The sequence below is a fragment of the Mastomys coucha genome, unplaced genomic scaffold (assembly GCF_008632895.1).
Source record: "Mastomys coucha isolate ucsf_1 unplaced genomic scaffold, UCSF_Mcou_1 pScaffold22, whole genome shotgun sequence".
In the NCBI taxonomy this organism is placed as follows: Eukaryota; Metazoa; Chordata; class Mammalia; order Rodentia; family Muridae; genus Mastomys; species Mastomys coucha.
In genome coordinates this window covers 171,960,359-171,981,714 of record NW_022196905.1, presented here as the reverse complement: position 1 = coordinate 171,981,714, position 21,356 = coordinate 171,960,359, and the positions used below count along the sequence as shown (strand labels likewise).

Below are 21,356 nucleotides of genomic sequence, written 5' to 3'. Positions count from 1 at the left end.
TATATATATATATATATATTTATATTTTTATTAGATATTTTCTATACATTGCAAATTTTATCCCCTCCGAAAACCCCCCTATCCCATCCCCCATCTCCCTGTTCACTAACCCACCCTCTCCCGCTTCCCTGTTCTGGCATTCTCCTACACTGGGGTATCAAGCCTTCACAAGACCAAGGGCCTTTCCTCTCATTGATGTCCCATAAGGCCATCCTCTGCTACATATGCAGCTGGAGCCATGGGTCCCTCCATGTGTACTCTTTGGTTGGTGGTTTAGTCCCTGGGAGCTCTGAGGTCACTAGTTAGTTCATATTATTGTTCCTCCTAAGGGGCTGCAAACCCTTCAGCTCCTTGGGTCCTTTCTCTAGCTCCTCCATTGGGGACTTTGTGCTCAGTCCAATGGATGGCTGTGAGCATCCACTTCTGTATTAGTCTTTCAGTAACCCCCACCATTTATAGGTTTGACAGCCTTCTTAAATAGCAATACCACCTTGGGAATAAGTATTCAAATCCATGAGCCTACAGTGATGTTTTATACATAAACTACATGCACCATTAAAATGTCTGGAGCTATTTTTAGCTTTGCTTACAGCTGTCCATGTTACTGAGTTCAGTCTCCACACAGGGATTGTATCTAGCTTGACCCTATTGTCAGAATTGCTGTGAGTTCGTATAGACAACTGTTCTCTTGTGTCCAGAAAACAAGATTTCCTTTAAGTCCTCCACTGTCCTTATTACTGAATCTCCCACAGTTTGAGAGAAGAACCTTACAAAGAAAACTAGAGATGCTATGGAGGAAAAGCTTTTCTAACTTTCTCTTTTGATAGTCACAGATGGCTGTCGTGTTATCAGGCACCTCTGGTGATTCTTTTCCATGTCTTCATGCTAACACACTAAGTTTTCTAAGCATTGAACTAGACTATGTTTTCAACTCATGGTACTTTCTCAAAAGTTGAAAATAGATCTTTAAAATTCAATATGTTCTTATTATGATATTCTCTCCCTCAATTCTGCCTAGATTCCCCCACTTCCTCACTAGCTCAAATCCACAGTTTTTTTTAACCTCTCATTAAGATACAAATAGCATCTAAAAATTAGATAAAATAGTAAATAAAAGGGAAATCAACCAGGATAGGGCAAAACAAACAAACAAACAAAAAACAAGAAATAAACTAAAAGAAAACCATATAGATGCAGAGACACACAAATTTACATGTATAGAAATTCCATAAAAACACAAAATCAGAAGCCATAATATATATGGAAAGGACTTTTAATGGTGGATAAACCCTGGCCAATCGTTACAAGACAAAGAATGTCCAAAATGCCATGGAGTTTTGTGTTGGCCATTTACTGCTAGACATAGGACCTGGCCTTAAGAATGGTTTGTATACCCAGTGAGACTACACTGCAGAAACAAAATTTTCATTTGTGAAGAGAATGGAAATAGCTTCTAGGTTAGGGATGGGGGCTTATGTCCATTTCCACTTTCAGCACTGGTTCCATCTGGCTGAGACCTGTGTAGGCTGCATGTGTGCTCACATTACAGTCTCTGAGTTCATGTGGGCATCCATCTTGCTGTGTTTAGAGGGCCTTGTTTTCTTGGTGCACTCCATCTCCTCTGGCTCTTAAAATCTTTTCTTTTTCTCTTCTGCAGGTTCTCTGAGTCTTTAGGAAAAGGAATTGATGGAGACACCTCACTTAGGACAGAGTGTTTCAAGGTCTCTTGCTCTCTGCATATTGTCCAGTTGTGGGTCTTTTTATTATATTCTGCCTACTGCTGGAAGAAGCTTCTCTGATGATGGCCGAGGAAGACACTGCTCTATGGATATAGCAGAATGTCCTTAGGAGTCATGTTATTGCTATGTTCCTTTAAAAGAATACTAGTATTTGGTCTTACCCTAGGTCTCTGTCCTATCCAGTTTCAGGTTCTTAACCAATAGTGTTAGGAATGGGTCCTATCATACAAAATAAACTTTAAGTCTGATCAGATACTGGTTGGTTACTCTCAGAAGCCTTGTGCTACCATTGCACTAGCATGTCTTGCAGGCTGGTTACTGTTTTAGATCAGTGTTGGGTCCCTCCCTCCTGCCTCAACTCCTGTGACATCAGAGCTTACAACCAGAGATTGTCAGCTCATGCCTGCTGTGCCTAAAACAAAGGCCCACTACACACATCTGCTGGCTGAGGACATTGTTGAATGTAAACAAACTGACTGCCTGAGGACATCCACTGTTGACCTCTGCCCCCACTGCAGGCCGTGCCTCCAACCTCTCCCAGTGCCTAACACCCTGAGCCTCTACCCTTGAGAGCAGGCTCGCCCCTGGCAGCAGGCTTCCCCTTGAATTCCCCTTGACTCTGTTCTAACTCTTTCCTGACTCCTTCCACATTGTTTATGTTATGCAAATGTCATTGTAACCTAGAGATCCAGTTTCGATTTCTTGTGTACTTATAAATGCTGAACCCCAAAAGTAAAGTCCCAATCAAGGGACTCAACTTGGCTTCTCATCCTTTTGTTCTCAAACTCTGTGTTTCAGGTCCCTTTCTCCCTTCAGCTGAGAGAGAACCCAGTTCGTGAAACTGTGGGACAGTTTCAGATCAGTGTTTGTAGCTGGGTTTGTGTTTACCTATCTCCTTTGATAGTGTGAAACCATGAACACTAGACAGAGGTTTCTATGTAGGCAACAGTTCTACTTCTTCATGTTCAATGAGTTGTGTAGGTGTTGTCTATAGTAATACAGCCTTAACATCAGTTTTTAGAAAACAACCTATAGCCTTTGCAATAGACTGGGTTGTTTGGAGGTCCTATAGGGTCCCTTTGATTAACAGCACAATTAGACACAGCCCATTCCTGGAACTGGAGATTTCATTTAGTGAAGAGATATATCCAGTTGAGGCTCTGTCTCCCTCACTATTTGATGATTCCATTTAGATCACCTTCATATATATATATATATATATATATATATATATATATATATATATATATTTTAAGAAGTTTCTGTTTTATTAGGTTTCCATATAACCTCTCAAATGGCCTTTAGTATTACCTATCTCTCCCTGACCCACCTCTTTACTTCACTTCCTCATTTGACCCTCCCATTCCAGGACTCTGTTTATTTCATTCTTCTCAGGAGATCCATTCTTACCCTTGGTTCCTTACATTATGCTTAACTTCAGAGATAATATGGATTGTAGGTTGTTTATCAAAGAAATAAGAGCAAACATCTACATATAAGTAAATATATACTATACTTATCTTTCTGGGTCTAGGTTTTCTCACTCAGAATAGTACCTTTCTAGCTCCATTTATCTGTGAATTTCATCTTAAAACATGGTTGAGTAATATTTCTTTTTGTAAATGGACCAAATTTTCTTTATCCATTTTCCATTGATGGGCATGTAGTCTGTTTCCATTTTCTATCTATTATTAATAGAGTACAAAGAACGTGGATGAACAAATGTCTCTGAAGTAGGATGTAGTCTTTTGGGTAGATGCTCAAGGGTGGCATACATGGATCTTGAGGAAGATTTATTCCTATCTTTCTGAAAAGCTTCCACAATAATTTCCATAGTGGTTGTACAAGTTTGCAGTCCTACTAATGATGAGTGAATGTTCCACTTATTCCAAGTCCTTGCATGAGCTGCCACTTATTCTATTGATCTTATACAGTGTAACTGGTGTGAAATGAAGTCTCAATGTAGTTTTGATGTGCACTTCTTTGATGACTAATGATGTTGAACATTTCTTTAAGCGTGTTTCAGCCATTTGTGGTTCCTCTTTTGAGAATACTCTGTTTAGATCTGTACCCAATTTTTAATTGAGTTTTTTTCCCTTGGTATCTAGTTTGTTGTTGTTGTTGTTGTTGTTGTTTTTTAGTTATTTATATATTTTAGATATTAGGCATCCATTGGATGTACAGATGGTAAAATCTTTTCCCATTTTGTACCTTGTTGCTTTGTCCGAAAGATGGTACCCTTTGTCATACAGAAGCTCTTTTAGTGTCATGAGGTTGCATTTCTTAATTGTGGTTCTTAGTGCCATGTAGCTGCCTGCAGGTAAATACAAACGGGTTTTCTGGAAGAGGAGTAGGAACCTAAAGAAATAAAGGGAACAGGACGGTGAGAGGGGATAAAAAATGGGACAGAGCCATGATTATCCTTTCAGTCCACCATGTATATCCAACTGTATAACAAGCTGACAGGCAGGAACCCCTCTCCCAGTCCATCAGCATTTCATGACCCAATCAGCATCTTTATCTTTAGTCTCTGGAGGTGGGAGTTCCAGTGTAACAGGAACTTGGAGAGAGGCGTGGCTATTTGTGGCAAGGCAAGGTCTGAGAGAGCCAGGTCCTGGCTGGGGGAAGGGTCACAGTTCCTCCTTATTTATTTATTAAAAATTAGCTGGACTGGGACATAAGATATATTTATGCACCATAGTCCTGCCTGGGAATTTTACAGTGGCTTGACGACCCCACCTATCTTAGGTGGATCTACTGGTCTTTGGAAATCACATGGAGCTAGTTAGTGTGTTTTTACACAAACTGGGTCTTTTCAGTGTTTGTGATTAATAAACACAACCTCTTGGCATGTGACTCTGTCTCAGGTTGGTGAAAGCCATAGACACATGAATATGTCATTGGCCGCAGACCATCATAGGACACCTTATTCCCATACAGACCAAAGCCACAACATGCCTATAACGCCTTTTCTTCATCACGATGAATATCTGCCACATAGAGTCTCTCTGGATTCCAATTTGGTGTAGGGCCTGCATGTTTGTAATGGACCTGCTTGAGATAAAAGCTCAAAAGTTTAAAAGCAGCAAGCTTAACATTATCTTGAGGATGTCCCAGGCACTTCAATTACAAATTAGCAATACTCAGGCCCAAGGTTTGGCCTCTAGGTGTAGGGGGAAGCCGCTGTTTAGTCTCAGAGAAAAGTGGAAGCTATTTCAGTCAAACTTTGTTGACTAATAAAATTTCTAGCCATTGTTTTAGTTGAAAACACGTTTATTAAAAGGACTCTGGATCTGTATCCACTTGACAAACCAATGTTTATCAGGAAGCCATGTGGGAGGGGTTTCTGCCTGCCTGCTTGTTACACAGTTGAATACACATGGCAGACTGAAAGCATAACCATGGCTTGGTCCCATTTTTTATTCTCTCTCATCGTCCAGTTCTTTTTATTTCTTTAGGTTCCTACTCCTCTTCCAGAAAACCTGTTCGTATTTAGCTGCAGGCAGCTACAGTGCCAGTTGATATCAGTGTTCTGTTCAGAAACTCTTTTCCAGTGCCAACAAGTTCAAGACTCTTCCTTACTTTCTATTCTAACAGATTCAGTGTGTCTGGCCTTAAGAGTTGAAGTCTTTGTTCCATTGAAGTTATGTTTTATGCAAGGTGGTAAGGATGGATCTATTTGGATTCTTCTACATGCAGCCATCCAGTTTGACCAGAATCATTTGTTGATGAGACCATCTTTTTCCCACCATGTATTTCTGGCTTCTTTATAAAAAAGTTGGTATTTGTGGGTGTGTGGATTTGTGTTAAGGATCGTAAATTTGATTCTATTTATCAGTGTGTCTGTTTTTATGCCAACACAATGTTATTGTTATTGCTGTAGTTCTATATATAAGTTAAGGTTGGGGGTGGTGATAACTTCCAGCAGTTCTTTTATTAATCAGAATTGTTTTAGCTATTCTGTTTTGTTTGCATGTTTGTATGTTGTGTTGTGTGTGTGTGTGTGTGTGTTTCCATATGAAGCTGAGGGTTGTCTTTTCAAGTTCAGTTAAGAATTGTGTTGGAATTTTGATGAGGATTGTATCTAATCTGTAGATTGCTTTTGGTAGGATGAGCATGCTATATCTTTTAGTCTTCTGATATCTAGTCATTCATGTTCTTGGTTAGAGTTAGCCTGATATATTTATTTATTTATTTATTGAAGCTATTGCAAATGGTATTATTTCCCTGATTTCTTTCACAGTTTATTTGTAATTTGTATATATTTTGTTAGGTATATTAATTTTATATCTAGCTACTTTGCTGAAAGTGTATATCAGTTGTAGGAGTTTTCTGGTGGAATTTGTAGGATCATTTATGTATGCAATCATATAATCTGCAAATAAAGACACTTTAACTTCTTTCTTTCTTATTCATATTCTTATTGCTTGTCTTATTTCTCTAGCTAAGACATAAAGTACAATCTTGAATAGGTATGAAGAAAATGGACAACATTGTCTTGGTCTTGATTTTGGTAGATATGCTTTGATTCTCTCCATTTAGGTTGATTTTGGCTATGTTCTTGTTATAAATTGCCTTTATTATGTTGAGGTATGTCCCTTATATGCCTAGTCTCCCTAGAACATTTATTACAAATTGGTGTTAGATTTTGTCTAAGAATTTTTCTACATCTAATGAGATGATCATGTAGGTTTTGTCTTTTAGTTTGTTTATGTGGTGGGTTACATTTTCTGATTTATATTTATTGAACTAACCATGAAAGTTTGGGATGCAACCTACTCTATCATGGTGGATGATCTTTTTGATATGTTCTTGGGTTTTCTTTGCAAATATTTTCTTGAGAATTTTTTCATCTATGTTCATTAGGGAAATTGGTCTGCAATTCTGTGTTTTAGTTGGCTACGTGGTTTGGTATAAAGGTAACGGTGACTGCATAAATTGAATTGGGCAGTGCTACATCTCTCCCTACTTTGTGGGATAATTTGAATAGTATTGGGGTTATATGTTTCACTAGGGATTATAGGTTGAATTGTTCATTTTATCTTGTTTTAACTTTGGTAGACAATATATATATGAAGGAAATTACCCATTCCTTTTAGATTTTCTAATTTGATGGAGAAGAGGTTTTTTTTTTTAAACTATGACCTAACAATTATCTGAATTTTCTGTATCTGCTGTTATAGTCTCCTTTTCATTTCTATTTTTATTAATTTGGATACTCTTTCTCTGGCTTTTAGTTAATTTGCACAAGGATTTGTTACTCTTACTGATTTTTCTTAAAGAAACAACTCTTTGTTTCATAGTATTCTAAAAAAAAAAGCATATTGATTATTTATATTTTACTGATCTCTTTTTTCTTTATTTTTTAATTTTTTTATTAGATATTTTCTTTATTTACATTTAAAATGATATCCCCTTTCCTGGTTTCCCCTTCAAAAAAAGCCCCCCTATTCCCTCTCCCCTCTCCCTGCTCACCAAACTACCTTTTCCTGCTTCCTGGCTCTGGTATTCCCCTACACTGGGGTATAAAACCTTCACAGGACCTAGGGCCTCTCCTCCCATTGACTGACTGACTAGGCCATCCTCTGCTACATATACAGCTGGGGCCATGAGTCCCACCATGTATACTCTTTGGTTGGTGGTTTAGTCCCTGGGAGTTCTGAGGGCACTAGTCAGTTCATATTGTTGTTCTTCCTAAGGGACTGTGCACCCCTTCAGTGACTTGGAACCTTTTTCTAGTTCCTTCATTGGGGACCCTGTGCACAGTCTAATGGATGGTTGTGAGCCTCTACTTCTGTATTAGTCAGGTACTGTCAGAGCCTCTCAGGAGACAACTATATCAGGCTCCTGTCATCCAGCACTTGCTGGCATCCACAATAGTGTCTGGGTTTGATGACTGAATATGGGATGGATTCCCAAGTAGAGCAGTCTCAGGATTGTCCTTCCTTCAGTCTGCTCTATATTTTGTCTTGGCAATTCCTCCCATGGATATTTTGTTTCCCCTTCTAAGAAGGGTTGAAGCATATACATTTTGGTCTTCCTTATTCTTGAGTTTCTTGTGGTTTGTGGATTGTATCTTGGGTATTCTGAGCTTCTGGGCTAATATCCATTTATCAATGAATGCATACCATATGTGTTCTTTGTGATTGAGTTACCTCACTCAGAATGATATTCTCCAGATCCATCCATTTCCTTATGAATTTCTTAAATTCATTGTTTTTCATAGCTGAGTAGTACTTCATTGTGTAAATGTACCACATTTTCTGTATCCATTCCTCTGTTGAAGGACATCTGGGTTCTTTCCAGCTTCTGGCTATTATAAATAAGACTGCTATGAACATGGTGGAGCATGTGTCCTTATTACATGTTGGAGAATCTTCTGAGTATATGCCAGGAGTGGTATAGCTAGGTCCTGTGATTGTTCAGGAGAATGTAAGGTGTTACTTTAATTTTCTTATATCTGTTGAGACTTGCTTTCTGGCCAACTATGTGGTCATTTTTGGATAAAGTTCCATAAGGTCCCGAGAAGAAGATCTAGTCTTTTATAAGTTCTGTATATGTTCTGCATAGTGTTCTGTAAATATGTTTTAGGTTTATGGTTTTCAGAACAGCTTACATATTTCATATGTATTTATATAGCCAAAAGAAATGTAGACAATTAACTTGGTAGGTGGCTTGTAAGAGAACAACAAAGAGTGAGACTGAATGCTTTGCTTAATGCTTGTAACTATTGTATCAAATTTGATGAAGAAGACTTTATAAGTTACTCTTTCTCCGAGATAAATGCTTTTCAAAATCATCACAGCGAACGAACCAGATTCTTACCCTCACCTAATGTCTGTGCCACCCTCCAAGCAGAACCATTGTTCATTGAAACAGTTAGTGAATGACTGCATGGATAGACCATCTTAATACACACACCATTCTTTAAATGAATTTAACCTGTTCTCTGTGGGCTGCAAATGAAGACAATCACTCCAGTTACATAGCTTTGACCATAGCAGGAAATCGTATCCAAAAATCATGCCTACAATTCATTTCTTGACACAGCAGAACTGTCAACTCTTAGCTTAGCTACGATGGAGGTAAAATTCTTTGGTGATGTGAGGGTCATTGAAGTACAGCCTTATTACAAGGAACTGCAATGTCTAAAAATTGTTCTTATTTTGGACTTGTACCACAGTAAGAACCAAGATTTTAAGCTCTAGTAAAAACAAAACAAACGAACAAACAAAAAGACTATTTATGTTCATTTAAAAAAACTAGTAGTAATGCATTATTTTAAAATATACAGTTAATATGTTTGAAGTTATTTAAAATTTATATAGAGAAAAACATGTATTTTCAGTATTGCTACAGACAAGCATCTATGTAAGACTGTTTGATTGTTTTATATCAAACAACTTTATACTACTCAGTTTTATTGTTACAATATTTTATAAATTTTAAAGAATATGACAGAATAAAAAAATTAAAAGTAAAAACAAAACAAAACAAAAAAAAAAAACAAACAAAAAATCAAATTTATCTCAACAAGAAATATTGGGAATTACTGGGTGTGGTCCAGTTTTATACCACCAAATTTGTATGCACAAGCCTAGCATTATAAAAAAAGAAATATGAGGGAAAGGTATGGGGTTACATATTTTTGTGATTAACCTGCCTATTTATAGGTGAATACTTCTTATTGGTAAATAAAATAGTACTCAGTATAAAAAAACGAACACAATCAAAGCCATAACTGCTAACAGTGACACTTCCCAAGAGCCCTGGGAGCATATTCAAGCCAGCACAGTAGGGATTCAAACATCTTTGGGTGTGAATAATATTATACTTTTTAAATTTTGCCTTATTTTATTGAAAAGCTGGCTCTAGAGTTGGGTTATGGCTTTCCCTCCTTGAGACCCAAACATGGTTATTTAAATTTCCTCTCTGTCCTATGTCAGGTAAGCCACATGACTTTGTGACAAGGGAAAGAGAACAAAGTAGAACAGCCCCACAAGTTAGACAATTGGTTTCATTTAACTGCCTAAAACTTTTTCTAAGATATAAACTTCATCTCAAGATTTGTAAGATTGTGAAATTTCTGTATCTCAAGATTTGTAAGTTTATTGGGTATGGTTAAAAGTCTATAAAATCTGTAACAAAAAAAAGTTAATTAAAATTCATAATACAGGGAGTTGTCAGTTAAAAATATATACATAGATAATCTTAAAGGAACCATGTTGCATGGTACTATCTTGGGATATAAGCAACATGTGGCTTGCTGCCATCTTAACTGCTGTCCGCCATTGGGATGGAGGCTGCCACATGGCTGGCAGCCATAATTTGCTAGGATTGGCAAGGGTTAGGGACATGTGACTTCACCACCATCTTCACCAAGATGACTACATGGTAGGTATAACCCAACCAAGGAGGGAACCACAGTCCTCCAGGATATTCTGGGCTAGGATGGGTTTCTGTATGATAATTCTTGTCCTGAAGGCAAAACTATTCAAAACAAGGATTATAAAAGGTAGGATTAAAAACAGTACTTGTTTAATAAGGTGTTAAAGTTGTGCCTCCACGTGTTCTGTGTACAATAATGTACCTCCTGCTGGCAGATATACTTTGTAATGTAAGAATCACCCAGATGGTAATGGTTTAAAAGGCATGGGGAGGTCATGGAGAGCAGCTGAGGCTTGGCACTGTTTATAAAACATCTTATATTATCATTTCTTTTATTCATATATAATCTTAAAAAATAAACAAAAGGCTAAAGAGTTCGGTCCACAGCTATAAGCTATTAAACACTAAACATTAGAAACTTGGGTATTTCTATCTTATGGTGAAGGAAGACAATGAGTACGTAGTCTGGCAAAGAGCCCATAGAATGTCTCTTCTTACCACAGGTCTATGCAGGCTGACAGAGGCTGGCCTAAGAAGCATGTGTCGCTTCCTTGTCTCGGCTAACTTTGTTAAGCTTTAGATGTTTTGACAGGCTGAGTCTTACAAGAAGCTCTACCAAGGGAGAGAGAGAGAGACAGAAAGAAAAAAAAAACTAATGAGAAAAAATGAACAGAAGAATAAAGGAGAATGAGGAACAAGAAAGTTTTGTCAGCTAAAAAGAACTCAAAACAAGAATCATTCTTCAAAGACCATGCATCTCAAATTATAAGAGGGACAGCAAGATGGCTCAGCACGTAACCATGCTACTCAACGGCTCAACCCTGATGCCTGGGTTCGATACCCAGAATCCACATAATGATGCGCTATGAAAGGACCAGGAGAGTAAAGTTGCCAGTCCTCCTATGGGCTGTTTTTATCATTTAAAGTTTTATTTTGGTACCAAAAGAACTTCAATTCAGAAACTATTATTTTTAAGGCTAAACCTAATGGGGATAAAGCCTTAAAATCCTAATCTTGTAAAAGCTACTAATGTATTGTAAGCTGTAAGATTATTAAGACATGCATGTTAACAGTCACTTTATAAATGATTAAATTTTTTTACAAAAAGAAATTAATTCAATGCTGGTGTGCTAAGCATTGAATTAATAAACCCTAAAAAGGCCACTGTCCCTTTATGTTAGACACAGATATACTAGAAGTATCAACAGGTCCCTTTGTGATAGACCATGAAATTTTCTTTAAATTTTATTTTTATTTGATGTGTATGGGCATTTTGCCTGCATGTGTTTCTGTGCATTGTGTATATATAGTGATCACTGAGGCCAGAAGAGGGCATTGAATCCCCTGGGATGGGATTTATAGACAGTTGTGAGTGATCATGTAGATGGGTGCAGGGAATCAAACCCAAGTCCTATGGAAGAGCACCTAGTGGTCTTAACCATTGAGCCATCTTCCCAGACTGACCAGGAAGAGTTTTGGCAAAACATAAATGTTGGCGTATTGCATGGAGTTGCTTTAGTTATACAAGAAGCTATTCTTGGGTCTGTATCAATGAACAGATCAGGAATTAGATGACCGATTCAAATTGAGTATCTGGCTTCTTGGCTTAGAGATGGTCCATAGTTAAACCAAACAGTTAGGATGTTAGAGTTTTTTTTAAGTTTCTTAAGTTGTGTATCCTACTGTATAAATTTAGATTAGAGGACAACCTGTGGAGTTGGTTCCCCTCTTTTACCATGTTGATCCTGGGGATTGATTCAGGTCCTAAGGTTCGGCAGCAAGCACCATTACCAACTGAGCATCCCACAGGCTCTTTCTTTCCCTTCCTATCTATTATCCACCACCAGAAATATCCTGTCAAGCCATTTGACTGTTGCAAAGGCCTGATGCCTGTTTTGGTGGTTCTGCCCACCTGACTGTAATAGTGACATTTGCCTTCTACTTGGCTTTAATTTGATCTCCATGGCAATACAAGAGCTAATTTCAATGGTAGTGCCTCTCAACTTTATCTCTGGCCAACAGAGTGCAGCCAATATAGTATTTCCGAAGATTTCAGAGTTCCAAACTCAAAACTGTGATAAAGGGAAAGCTCTATGGCCTTTGTAGAAAAATGTGGTGAGAGCATGGGGACGCAAGCACCTGGGATAAATCCATTTCCATGTGTACTTCTCCCTTTCCAGAATAGTCAGTGATTCCTAGCAGTTCAGCATCATTTCTTACGGAGTACACAGAGTATGTTTTAATCACACATTTACATAGACGCATGTGCTACATATGTAGATAATAGGAGTGATCACTGCTTCTAGTGGTTAGACTCACCAACCTTTATAATGCAGATGGGAATGAAGTTATCAAATACTGTCAAGTATCTTTATTCAAATTCTAAAAGTACCATACCTTAATACAAGGGTTTGTAAAGTAGAATTCAATCCCTGGAATATCTTGGGTACTGCAAGAGTGGAGTGTTTGATTTGAATGGATGTCAGTCATGACCAGAAGAGAGAAAATATCTGAAGAGCACAGATATTATAGATCTTTGCATTGAATATGTAAAACATGTCTCTCCCTCCCTCCATCCTTCCCTCCCTCCCTCCCTCTCTCCCTCCCTTCTTCCCTTCCAGTCTCTGCATTCTGCATGCTATTCGTCACGATCTTTAGGACTTGCTCTGCAGTCCTTTAGTCTTGCCTTAACTGGGCACAACATCCCTTTGTGCACAGGTGGCTACTTAAATAACTATTTTTTAAAAAATATTTATTTATTTTATATATGTGAGTACACTGTCACAGTCAGATCCCATTACAGGTGGTTGTGAGCCACCATATGGTTGCTGGGAATTGAACTCAGGACCTCTAGGAAGAGCAGTCAGTGCTCTCAACTGCCAAACTATTCCTCCAGCCCCTTAAATAGCCATTTTTATCCCCGTGTTCTACACAATGCCAGTAGCAGATTCTCGAGGACTACATAGAGGAGCACTAGCAGATTCTTGAGGACTACATAGAGGAGCACTAGCTTGAAGACCCCAGCTGACTCAGGAGTCAACCACTAACTCATTTCCCTGAGGCTTTCCCAGTAGTCTTTGATGTTATAAATATAAGTACAAATCAATCTGTTTTAGGGTAAAATGTAGAGTCCCCAATACTCAGTTCAAATACAAGATAATTTAATAATTTTACCTTAGTTATCTTGTAAAGTTTCTTGGAGTCAAGGAAGTTGACACATAATTAGGAGAAGCAGTGACTGGAAAAGTCTGGATGCTTCACCTTCAATACTATATTCTCTTTCCAATTCCTGTTTTGTTCTTAGTACTATTTATCACATGAAATATTATTATACTTAATACACATCCATCCATAATATATACATACATAATACATAATGTATGTATGACTATACATAATGCACATATTATCATTTTCTGCTCAGCTCTGCTTACTAATGTGTGAGGGAGCAATTTTACTTCTTTTCTTCACTAATGTACCCTGAGTGCCTAGGATAGTGTTTTGATGACTGTACATTGGGTACTGAATGAATACTTTTAGAAAAAAAATGAATAAATGCTTTTAAAATAGGATTTATGTCATGGAGGAGAGAAAGACAGGAAACATGCTACTTCCCGACTGAAATGGACATTTGACTCTGTGGTGAATTGGGTTGAGTTATTCTGTTATCAAGTCAGCTTGGCTACAGATGATATAGAAACCTCTTCATTATTTATTATTTGTAGGATTGCTTTATCCGTGGGCTGTGAATTACACAGGGGTGACAGCTCTGTATTTCTCCACAGGCACCTGGCAGCCTCCCTCTCAGCAGCTTAGCTTATTTGGTTTCCTGGGTTTCTGTGGAAGCTCTGGTTTTCTCAGCTCTTCTGGACCGCAGGAGAACTCACCAGTGGCTTTAGGTTGAGCCCCGGTAATCTGCTTCCAGATATTCGCTTTCCAAACTCCTTTACAGCACATATGAAATTCCCATTTTGGACTCCTTCCTCTGTGCCATGCAGAGAGGTAAAACAGGGTAGAGTCATGGTGGGCGAGGGGCAAGATAGTAGGAGGGGGTCAGGTTACGGAACACGTAGGGAACTACGAGGAAGATATTACGTGTGTGACACAAGATCATATTTATATTTATTAGTGTTTCTCCAGCATCACCATGGATAATCAGTTACAAAAGGCAAGGATGGATTCATGGGGACCATTTAGATGTGTTATTTTTTTTTTCTTGGGAGTAGATGATAATGACTTGGCGGGATATGGTAGAGATAAAGAGTATACGTGGGCTAATCATGATCATGATTTGGGGTGTGCTATATTTAGATTGGTTCTTATTTATATATTTGCAGTGTTGGGAGGTCGCAACTAAGCCCTCACACAGGTTATACAGCAAATATTCTGCTACTGAACCATATTCTCAGCCTAATTTTGGTTGATTTAAGAGGCATTCAATAGAAACTTCTATTTAAAGAGGTATGGTCTGGCTCTCAGCCCTCAAATCTGAGCAGAAGACATGGAGGCAATTATATACATGTAGTCCAGGTGAGGTGGCCATGTTCTACTTGGGGAATTTCACTATAGTTAGAAAGCCAGAAAAGAGAATTTCTTTCCCTATGAATAAACAGAGAACCTTGGCACAACTTTCTTCTCACTGTTCCATTCAGGAAACCATGCCCTATGCTGAGCAGAGCTTCAGAGATATGAATGAACTGTTTATTCCTTTAACACAACTTCTACTGTCAATTATTTCACTCTGTTGAATGTAATTCTGATATCTAGAACATAGGTTTCATATAACACCTAAATCAAGCCAACTTCTTCAGGAAATAAAATATCTTCCAATATTACACAAAACCAAATCTATGCTGAGTGTGCTGAATGATCACACACCAATTTATCTGAACATTTCCTAAGTGTTTTTTTTATTTTTCACTGTACCTTACCCCAAGGCTGATATTAGATGCTGATCTTTATATAAGGAAACAACCTGGCCACCTAGAGGCCATGAGATCACTGAGACCATATAGAGAAAACGGAGAACCTCTGTGGTCAATCCTTGAAATGTTCTAGAGCTTCTCAGCTTGACAAATGTGAACATGTTTGAAAAATAGGAGTCCTGGCCTGAACTGGAGGGACCTCAAAGGTGGAACTCCTGTTGGGAGCAGACGCAAAACCAAATGGTAGTCCCAAGCAAGACCACTGTTACTCAGGTAGAAATCTGACAGTAAGAAGCCTTGTTCTTTTCATAAGTTGGGTTGGGTTGAAAGATCTTAGATAGTTGGGGAATATCTTTTTGTATGTGCACCAGAGACTGACGTTTGAACTGATAGATTTAATGAAGCTTGTCTACTTCTAGCAAAGTATTATGTAAGCAGTGAAAGGAGGAAGAATCTGTTCTCTCTGTTAGAGCCACACTATTTGACTTTCCCTGACTGTGATAGTTTGAATAAAAATGGATCAAATAGGTCCATAGGGAGTGTCAGTATTCAGAGACTTGTTGGAGGAAGTGAGTCTCTGTTCATTTCCTGCTGCCTGTGGGTTAAGATGTAGAACCCTCAGCTCCTTCTTTAGCACCATGCCTGCCTGCATGCAGCCATGCTTCTCACCATATGATAATAGACTAAACCTCTGAAGCTGTAAGCCAGTCCCAATTCAATGTTTTCCTTTATAAGAGTTGCCATGGTCATGGTGTTTCCTCACAACAGTAAAACCCTATGACACTGACTGTGGGTTTTTGGGTAAAGACCAGGATTTATCCCTACAGCCCAGATTCTAGGTCTTGGATGCAGTCTGAACTATACTTGTAGCTTTCCTGCTTTCCTAGTTTATCCTACTTCACCATAGTTAACCAACTAACTTCTGTACCCACCACTTCTCATCCACATCCCAACACATTCCATTGGACAGTCTTGAGTAACATAACCATGATTAGCTTATAGATCATTCAGAGGGAGAGAAACCAGAGGATGTTCTGGGGATTTTGGATGATTGAGCTGTTTTCTGAGGACAGAAGTAAAGACTATTTCAGACTGCCATACAAAAAAGCTGAAATGGAAAAAGAGGTGGAGAAAAATGTGAGAACATCTAACAAGATTCACTTAAAGCCACAGGAAGAGAAAGTCAAAGTGTTTGGGGGAAATTCATATATATATATATATCTTTGATTTTGTATTGTTGCTGAAACAGTACTAACAACAAAAATGGGCTAAAACAGCACACATTTATCCTCTTATAATTCTGGAAATTCAGACGTTGACTGAATTCGGAAGCACTGAAGGAAAGTATATTTCTTGGGCCTTTCCAGCTTTTAGAGACAAGTTATATGCCTTGTATCATGGCAATTTCCTCATTCTTGAAAGCAGACCAGTTCAACTTCTGGCTCCATTGCCATACCTACCTTTTAAAACTGACTCAGGAAACCCTTCATATCCTAATATCATTAACTATATCTACAAAGTCCCCTTTGTCACATGAAGCAACTCACCTGCTAGAAATTAATGAGCGATTGGGGAAGTTATATTATTTCACCTGTCATACTACATATAGATGTTCAAAGGATGAAAACAGTAGAATCTCAAAGGATATGAACATGTGAGTAACCATAACTAAATATAATTACCAGTTAAAAGTTAGAAATAAAACTTATAGGTTAGTTCAAATAACAGTACAGAAAAAAGTAAAGGGAGAATTCAGGCCTGGAGGACAGAAGTAAAGACTATTTCAGACTGCCATACAAAAAAGCTGAAATGGAAAAAGAGGTGGAGAAAAATGTGAGAACATCTAGCAAGATTCACTTAAAGCCACAGGAAGAGAAAGTCAAAGTGTTTGGGGGAAATTCATGTTCCAAGACACAGTGTCTGCAGTGGATGATGGGCATGGAACCATGAATCTAGGAAGATGGTTTGCTTTTCAGTCCTGGGGAAGGGTCAAACCTGAGGCCTCTGGTATGCTCTGAAAGCACTCGACTACCAATCTACATGCCATGCCCCATGGGAGGGATAATGTTTAAAGTGGTTCCAAGGGTGTATAATTGAGACTATTATTGATGAAAAGGTCCAAGATACATATAGATAAGGAAAAAGAAAAGAGAAGAAAAAGACAAAGAAAAAAAAGGTAAAAGATTTTATGCCCCAAAACATGAGCTATAGTAAAAAAGGGAGGTTCTGTGTATTAGTATATTATTTATTAACTTCAGGGGAACAATGCTAATATAAGATTGTACTTGTTGTAAGAACAAGATAAGCACAAAGGCATTTGCATATAAGAAAGTAAATGTTTATTACACACCAAGAATGTTAACAGTAAACAGACCCACAATGGATAAAGTTCTGCAAGGTACATTTCAAGAACTATAGTCATTTTGTAAGGAAAGCCTGAATAACAAAACAGGATTGTGAACAAAGATAATATAAGGAGCCTGGATGGTCAGAATGAACAAAGTGGAGGAAGCAGGTAAGGGAAAATGCTAAGCTTTGAAAATTTGCGACACACCACATCCTAAACTTCAGAAGTAATCTCTAAAGTGTCTCTTGAAGGATGTGAGAACATCTAACAAGATTCACTTAAAGCCACAGGAAGAGAAGTCTTTTGATATCCCATATCATAAATATAATAATATTGATTAAACATTAAACACCAATTCTTTATAGCCTCTTATATTTTCATATACATGTGTACATATGAATTTTAAAATTCAGCCAGATGAGTTCCTTTAGTCTTGCTCATATGCATAGGTGTTTAGAACTGCTTGGGATTAGCTTGTCCCTGAGCAAGAGGGTGACACGCCCTCTCTCAGCATCCATTAATAGCTCGTAGCTCTTCATCTGGCGGGGAGGTCTTGTGACATTCCTGTTATCCATAGTGGCAGGCCATTTGGTGGTGTCATCACTCAGGTCTTGTGTAGGCAACTATATTGTTAGGGTTTCATGGGTGCAGGTTCCCTGTCACTATAAAAAACATCTTGTAGTAGATGCCCTGATCCAGTCTTCCCGCCTCTTCTTCCATGATGTGCCCTGAGCCTTGTAGAGATTTTGTTGTAGATGTATCAACTGAGGTTGATCACCCCACAGTCAGTTTGTGATTTTCATCTGCTGTGAGTTTCTGTCATGTTACTCATCTGCTACAAAAGTAAGCTTTTCTGACAAGGGTGAGAAACTACACTTATCTGTATTTATGTAAGGTTAGGAATTTAGAATGCAGCTAGAAATTATACTGGTTACAGAATTGACAATATCTTAGTTAGCTGTGATAAAATATCATGACCAAGAAGCCAATTGGAAAGGAAAGGTTGTTTGTTTGTTTGTTTGTTTTCATCTTATAGTTTATAGCCATTATCTAGGAAAGTCAGTATAGGAACTCAAGGTAGGAACTTGGAGGTAGGAGCTAGTGCAGAGACCATGGAGAAGTGCTGCTTACTGACTTGTTCCTCATGACTTTGTAATACACCCCAGGGCTACCTGCCTAGGAATGGCCCTGCCCACAATTGGCTGGGCTCTTTCATTTCAATTACTATTTAAGAAAATGCCCCACAGTGTTGCCTGTAGTTCAGTCTTGTGGAGGCATTTTCTCAATTGTGATTCTCTTTTCTCAGATAACTCCAGATTGTGTCAAGCTGATTACAACAAACACCACCAGCAGCACCAGCAGCAGCAGCAGCAGCAGCAGCACCACCACCACCACCAGCAGCAGCAGCAACAACAAGAACAACAACAACACAACAACAACAGAAAAGAATTAGAGAAGGCAGTAATAAGTTTTCTTTTTGACATCATCAGCCATGGATAGTGGGCTGGGTTTACAGTATCTGTTACTGAGTTGGCCTGAAGTCCAATTAGCTGCTGTATATAAATGCCACTGTATAGTACCCTTCAGAACATCTTCCATTCTGGTCATTGCTGTGCTTCATAGGCATTATAGCTAGTAGGCAGAGCTCTTAACTGCTTTTTTCACTTGGCAGCTTGCATAGCTCTGTCTGGTACTAATAGAGATATTCCTCAAAGAGGAGGCTCCCAGGTCAGTGCTCTCTGTCTCCTCTAAGTCCTCTGTCCAAAAGGTGTGGTATCTTCAGCAATAGGGTCTGACCTCCAATTTCTTGTAACCAAAGGCAACAGCAATAGCCTATATTGTTTTGAGGTCTCCTGGACTCCCCTGACTGATAACTCTAGAGAAAGTTTCCCATGAAAACTGGGGTTTTTGTTTGATAATCTAATGCTCCTTGAAACATATTCCTAATCCAAAAGAACAGAAAGAGACATGACAATTGTAATGCATGGTGTGTGTGTGTTTTACTTACTACATTGATTTTAAAATTAACATAGACATGCATAGGGCTAAAAACAGCCAAAAATAGCCAAGACAATTTACTGAATGAACTATCTCTCAGCCCACACGTTACTCTTTTGTTACAGAACAGTAGAGCATTGTATTATTATACCATATATTATTTACTCCTCATCACTTTTTAGCTATTAGGAATGATCCTGCTATCAATATTTGTTTATGATTTAATATGAATACTTCCTTCTTTTTAGGTACAAACTTAAGTTAAATTTCTGGGCCTTGCGATCTTCTCATTATTTATTTATCTTTTTAGAAAGTACCCATATTTTCCCATGTGGCTATATCATTTTTTTTTTTTGTTCTCACCAGTAATGTGAAGTTCCAACATGTTTGCCTTGTTAGTCAATAATTTTTTCTGTAATTAAAAAAAAAAAAACTGCAGCTATCCTTGCAAGTACAAAATGGTATTGACACCTCAGTGTGACTTTTATTTGTGCTTCTTTAGTGACTTGTGATGTGAGGATATTTGTTGTCTGCCTGGTGGCCATTAGTGTATCTTCTCTGGAGCAGTGTCTCTTCAGTGCCTTTACTCATCTTTTATTGGGTAGCATTTTTTGCCATTGAATTATAAGAACTCTCTGTATAGCTGGAATATGATGCTCTTAAATGAATGCCAAATACTCTCTGCCATTCTGTGGGTTGCATTTTCACCCTTTTGATAATATCATTTGATAAACGAAAGCATTTAACTTGATGACATCAAAATTTTTTCTTTTGTTGCTTATGCTTTTAGTTTCATGTCTAAGAAGCAAATCCCATGTCATAAAGATTTATTCTGACATTTTATTGTAAGGGCTTTATGGTTCAGCTTTTTAAAATTTAGATCTTTGTATTAAACATAATTCTCTAGAGGAATAGAACAAAAAGAAGGTATGTGTGTTACACACACACACACACACACACACACACACACACACACACACACATACACACACACACACTCCATACAGCTTAGGTTGGGAAGCTGGATGTGTCAGGAGTCCCAGTATGCTCCTGAAGTTCTGAAAGAGTCTTGGAGAGTTCTTGATCTTCAGGCCATTGTAGAGGACTGAGAAATCTGTAGTCTGGTGTTAGTAAAGCAGGAGCAACAACAGCAGGATCTACACTAATAATGAAACATGAACTCACCAGCAAGAGGCAAAGGCAGACAGGCAAACAAGATGGAGTTTTGCTCAGACCTCTTTGTATTTGGGATACCTGCTGGAAGATGCCATTCATTTTAAAAGAGGGCTTTGCAGCATCAGTTAATCTTTCATGGACCCTGAGCTACATCCCTTACTTTATTCCAGAGCCCATCAAGTTTACCATTGTAAGTCTACCTTTTGTCAACTTGAGACCCAAGCATACTTTATGTTGTGCTTAATTTCTAGATAAGACTATAACAAGTTTATAAGCCTACTTCACATTTAATACCCTGCACTATAACTGAAATGTACTAGCTTTTCTCTCAGAATAGATGCAAAAGTCTCTTGTATATTAGCCTCCTAATAGTCCATAACTCAAATATGATAAAGATTTAATAACCTGATATTGCCTCAATCACCATTATATTACATAGTAAATGAACATGAGAAGAAGGACTGGAGAGATGGCTTAGAGAAAAGTTAAGAGCATTGGGTGCTTTTCCAGAGGTCTTGAGTTCAATTCTTAGCAACCACATGGTGGCTTATAACCAACTATAATGAGATCTGATGCCCTCTTTTAACCTGCAGGCATATATGCAGGCAAGATGCTATATATAATAAATAAATAAATCTTTAAGAAAAAACATGAGGAGACAGGTTTTGTATCGATGCACACATTCTTAGTAGCATAGGGTAGAGACATTTGTGACAATTACAACTTCTGTCTCTGTAACTGGTTACATGGATTTAGCTGGTATTAATAACCACCCATAGATAC

At 38.1% G+C, this 21,356-nt stretch overlaps 1 protein-coding gene across 5 annotated transcripts in view; it reads left to right on the top strand.

The window, feature by feature from the left end:
• The window catches only part of LOC116069104 (myb-like protein I), a 67,117-nt gene extending 46,969 nt beyond the window's left edge, over positions 1-20,148 (top strand). For all 5 annotated transcript variants that reach the window (XR_004109842.1, XR_004109838.1, XM_031339467.1 and 2 more), the window contains one exon: positions 18,706-20,148. Coding sequence is in view for 3 of the 5 variants with exons in the window: in XM_031339467.1 (XP_031195327.1) it covers positions 18,706-18,899 (194 nt within the window). In the remaining 2 variants the exon portion in view is untranslated. The remainder of the gene's footprint in view (positions 1-18,705) is intronic.
• Positions 20,149-21,356: the final 1,208 nt, after the last annotated feature.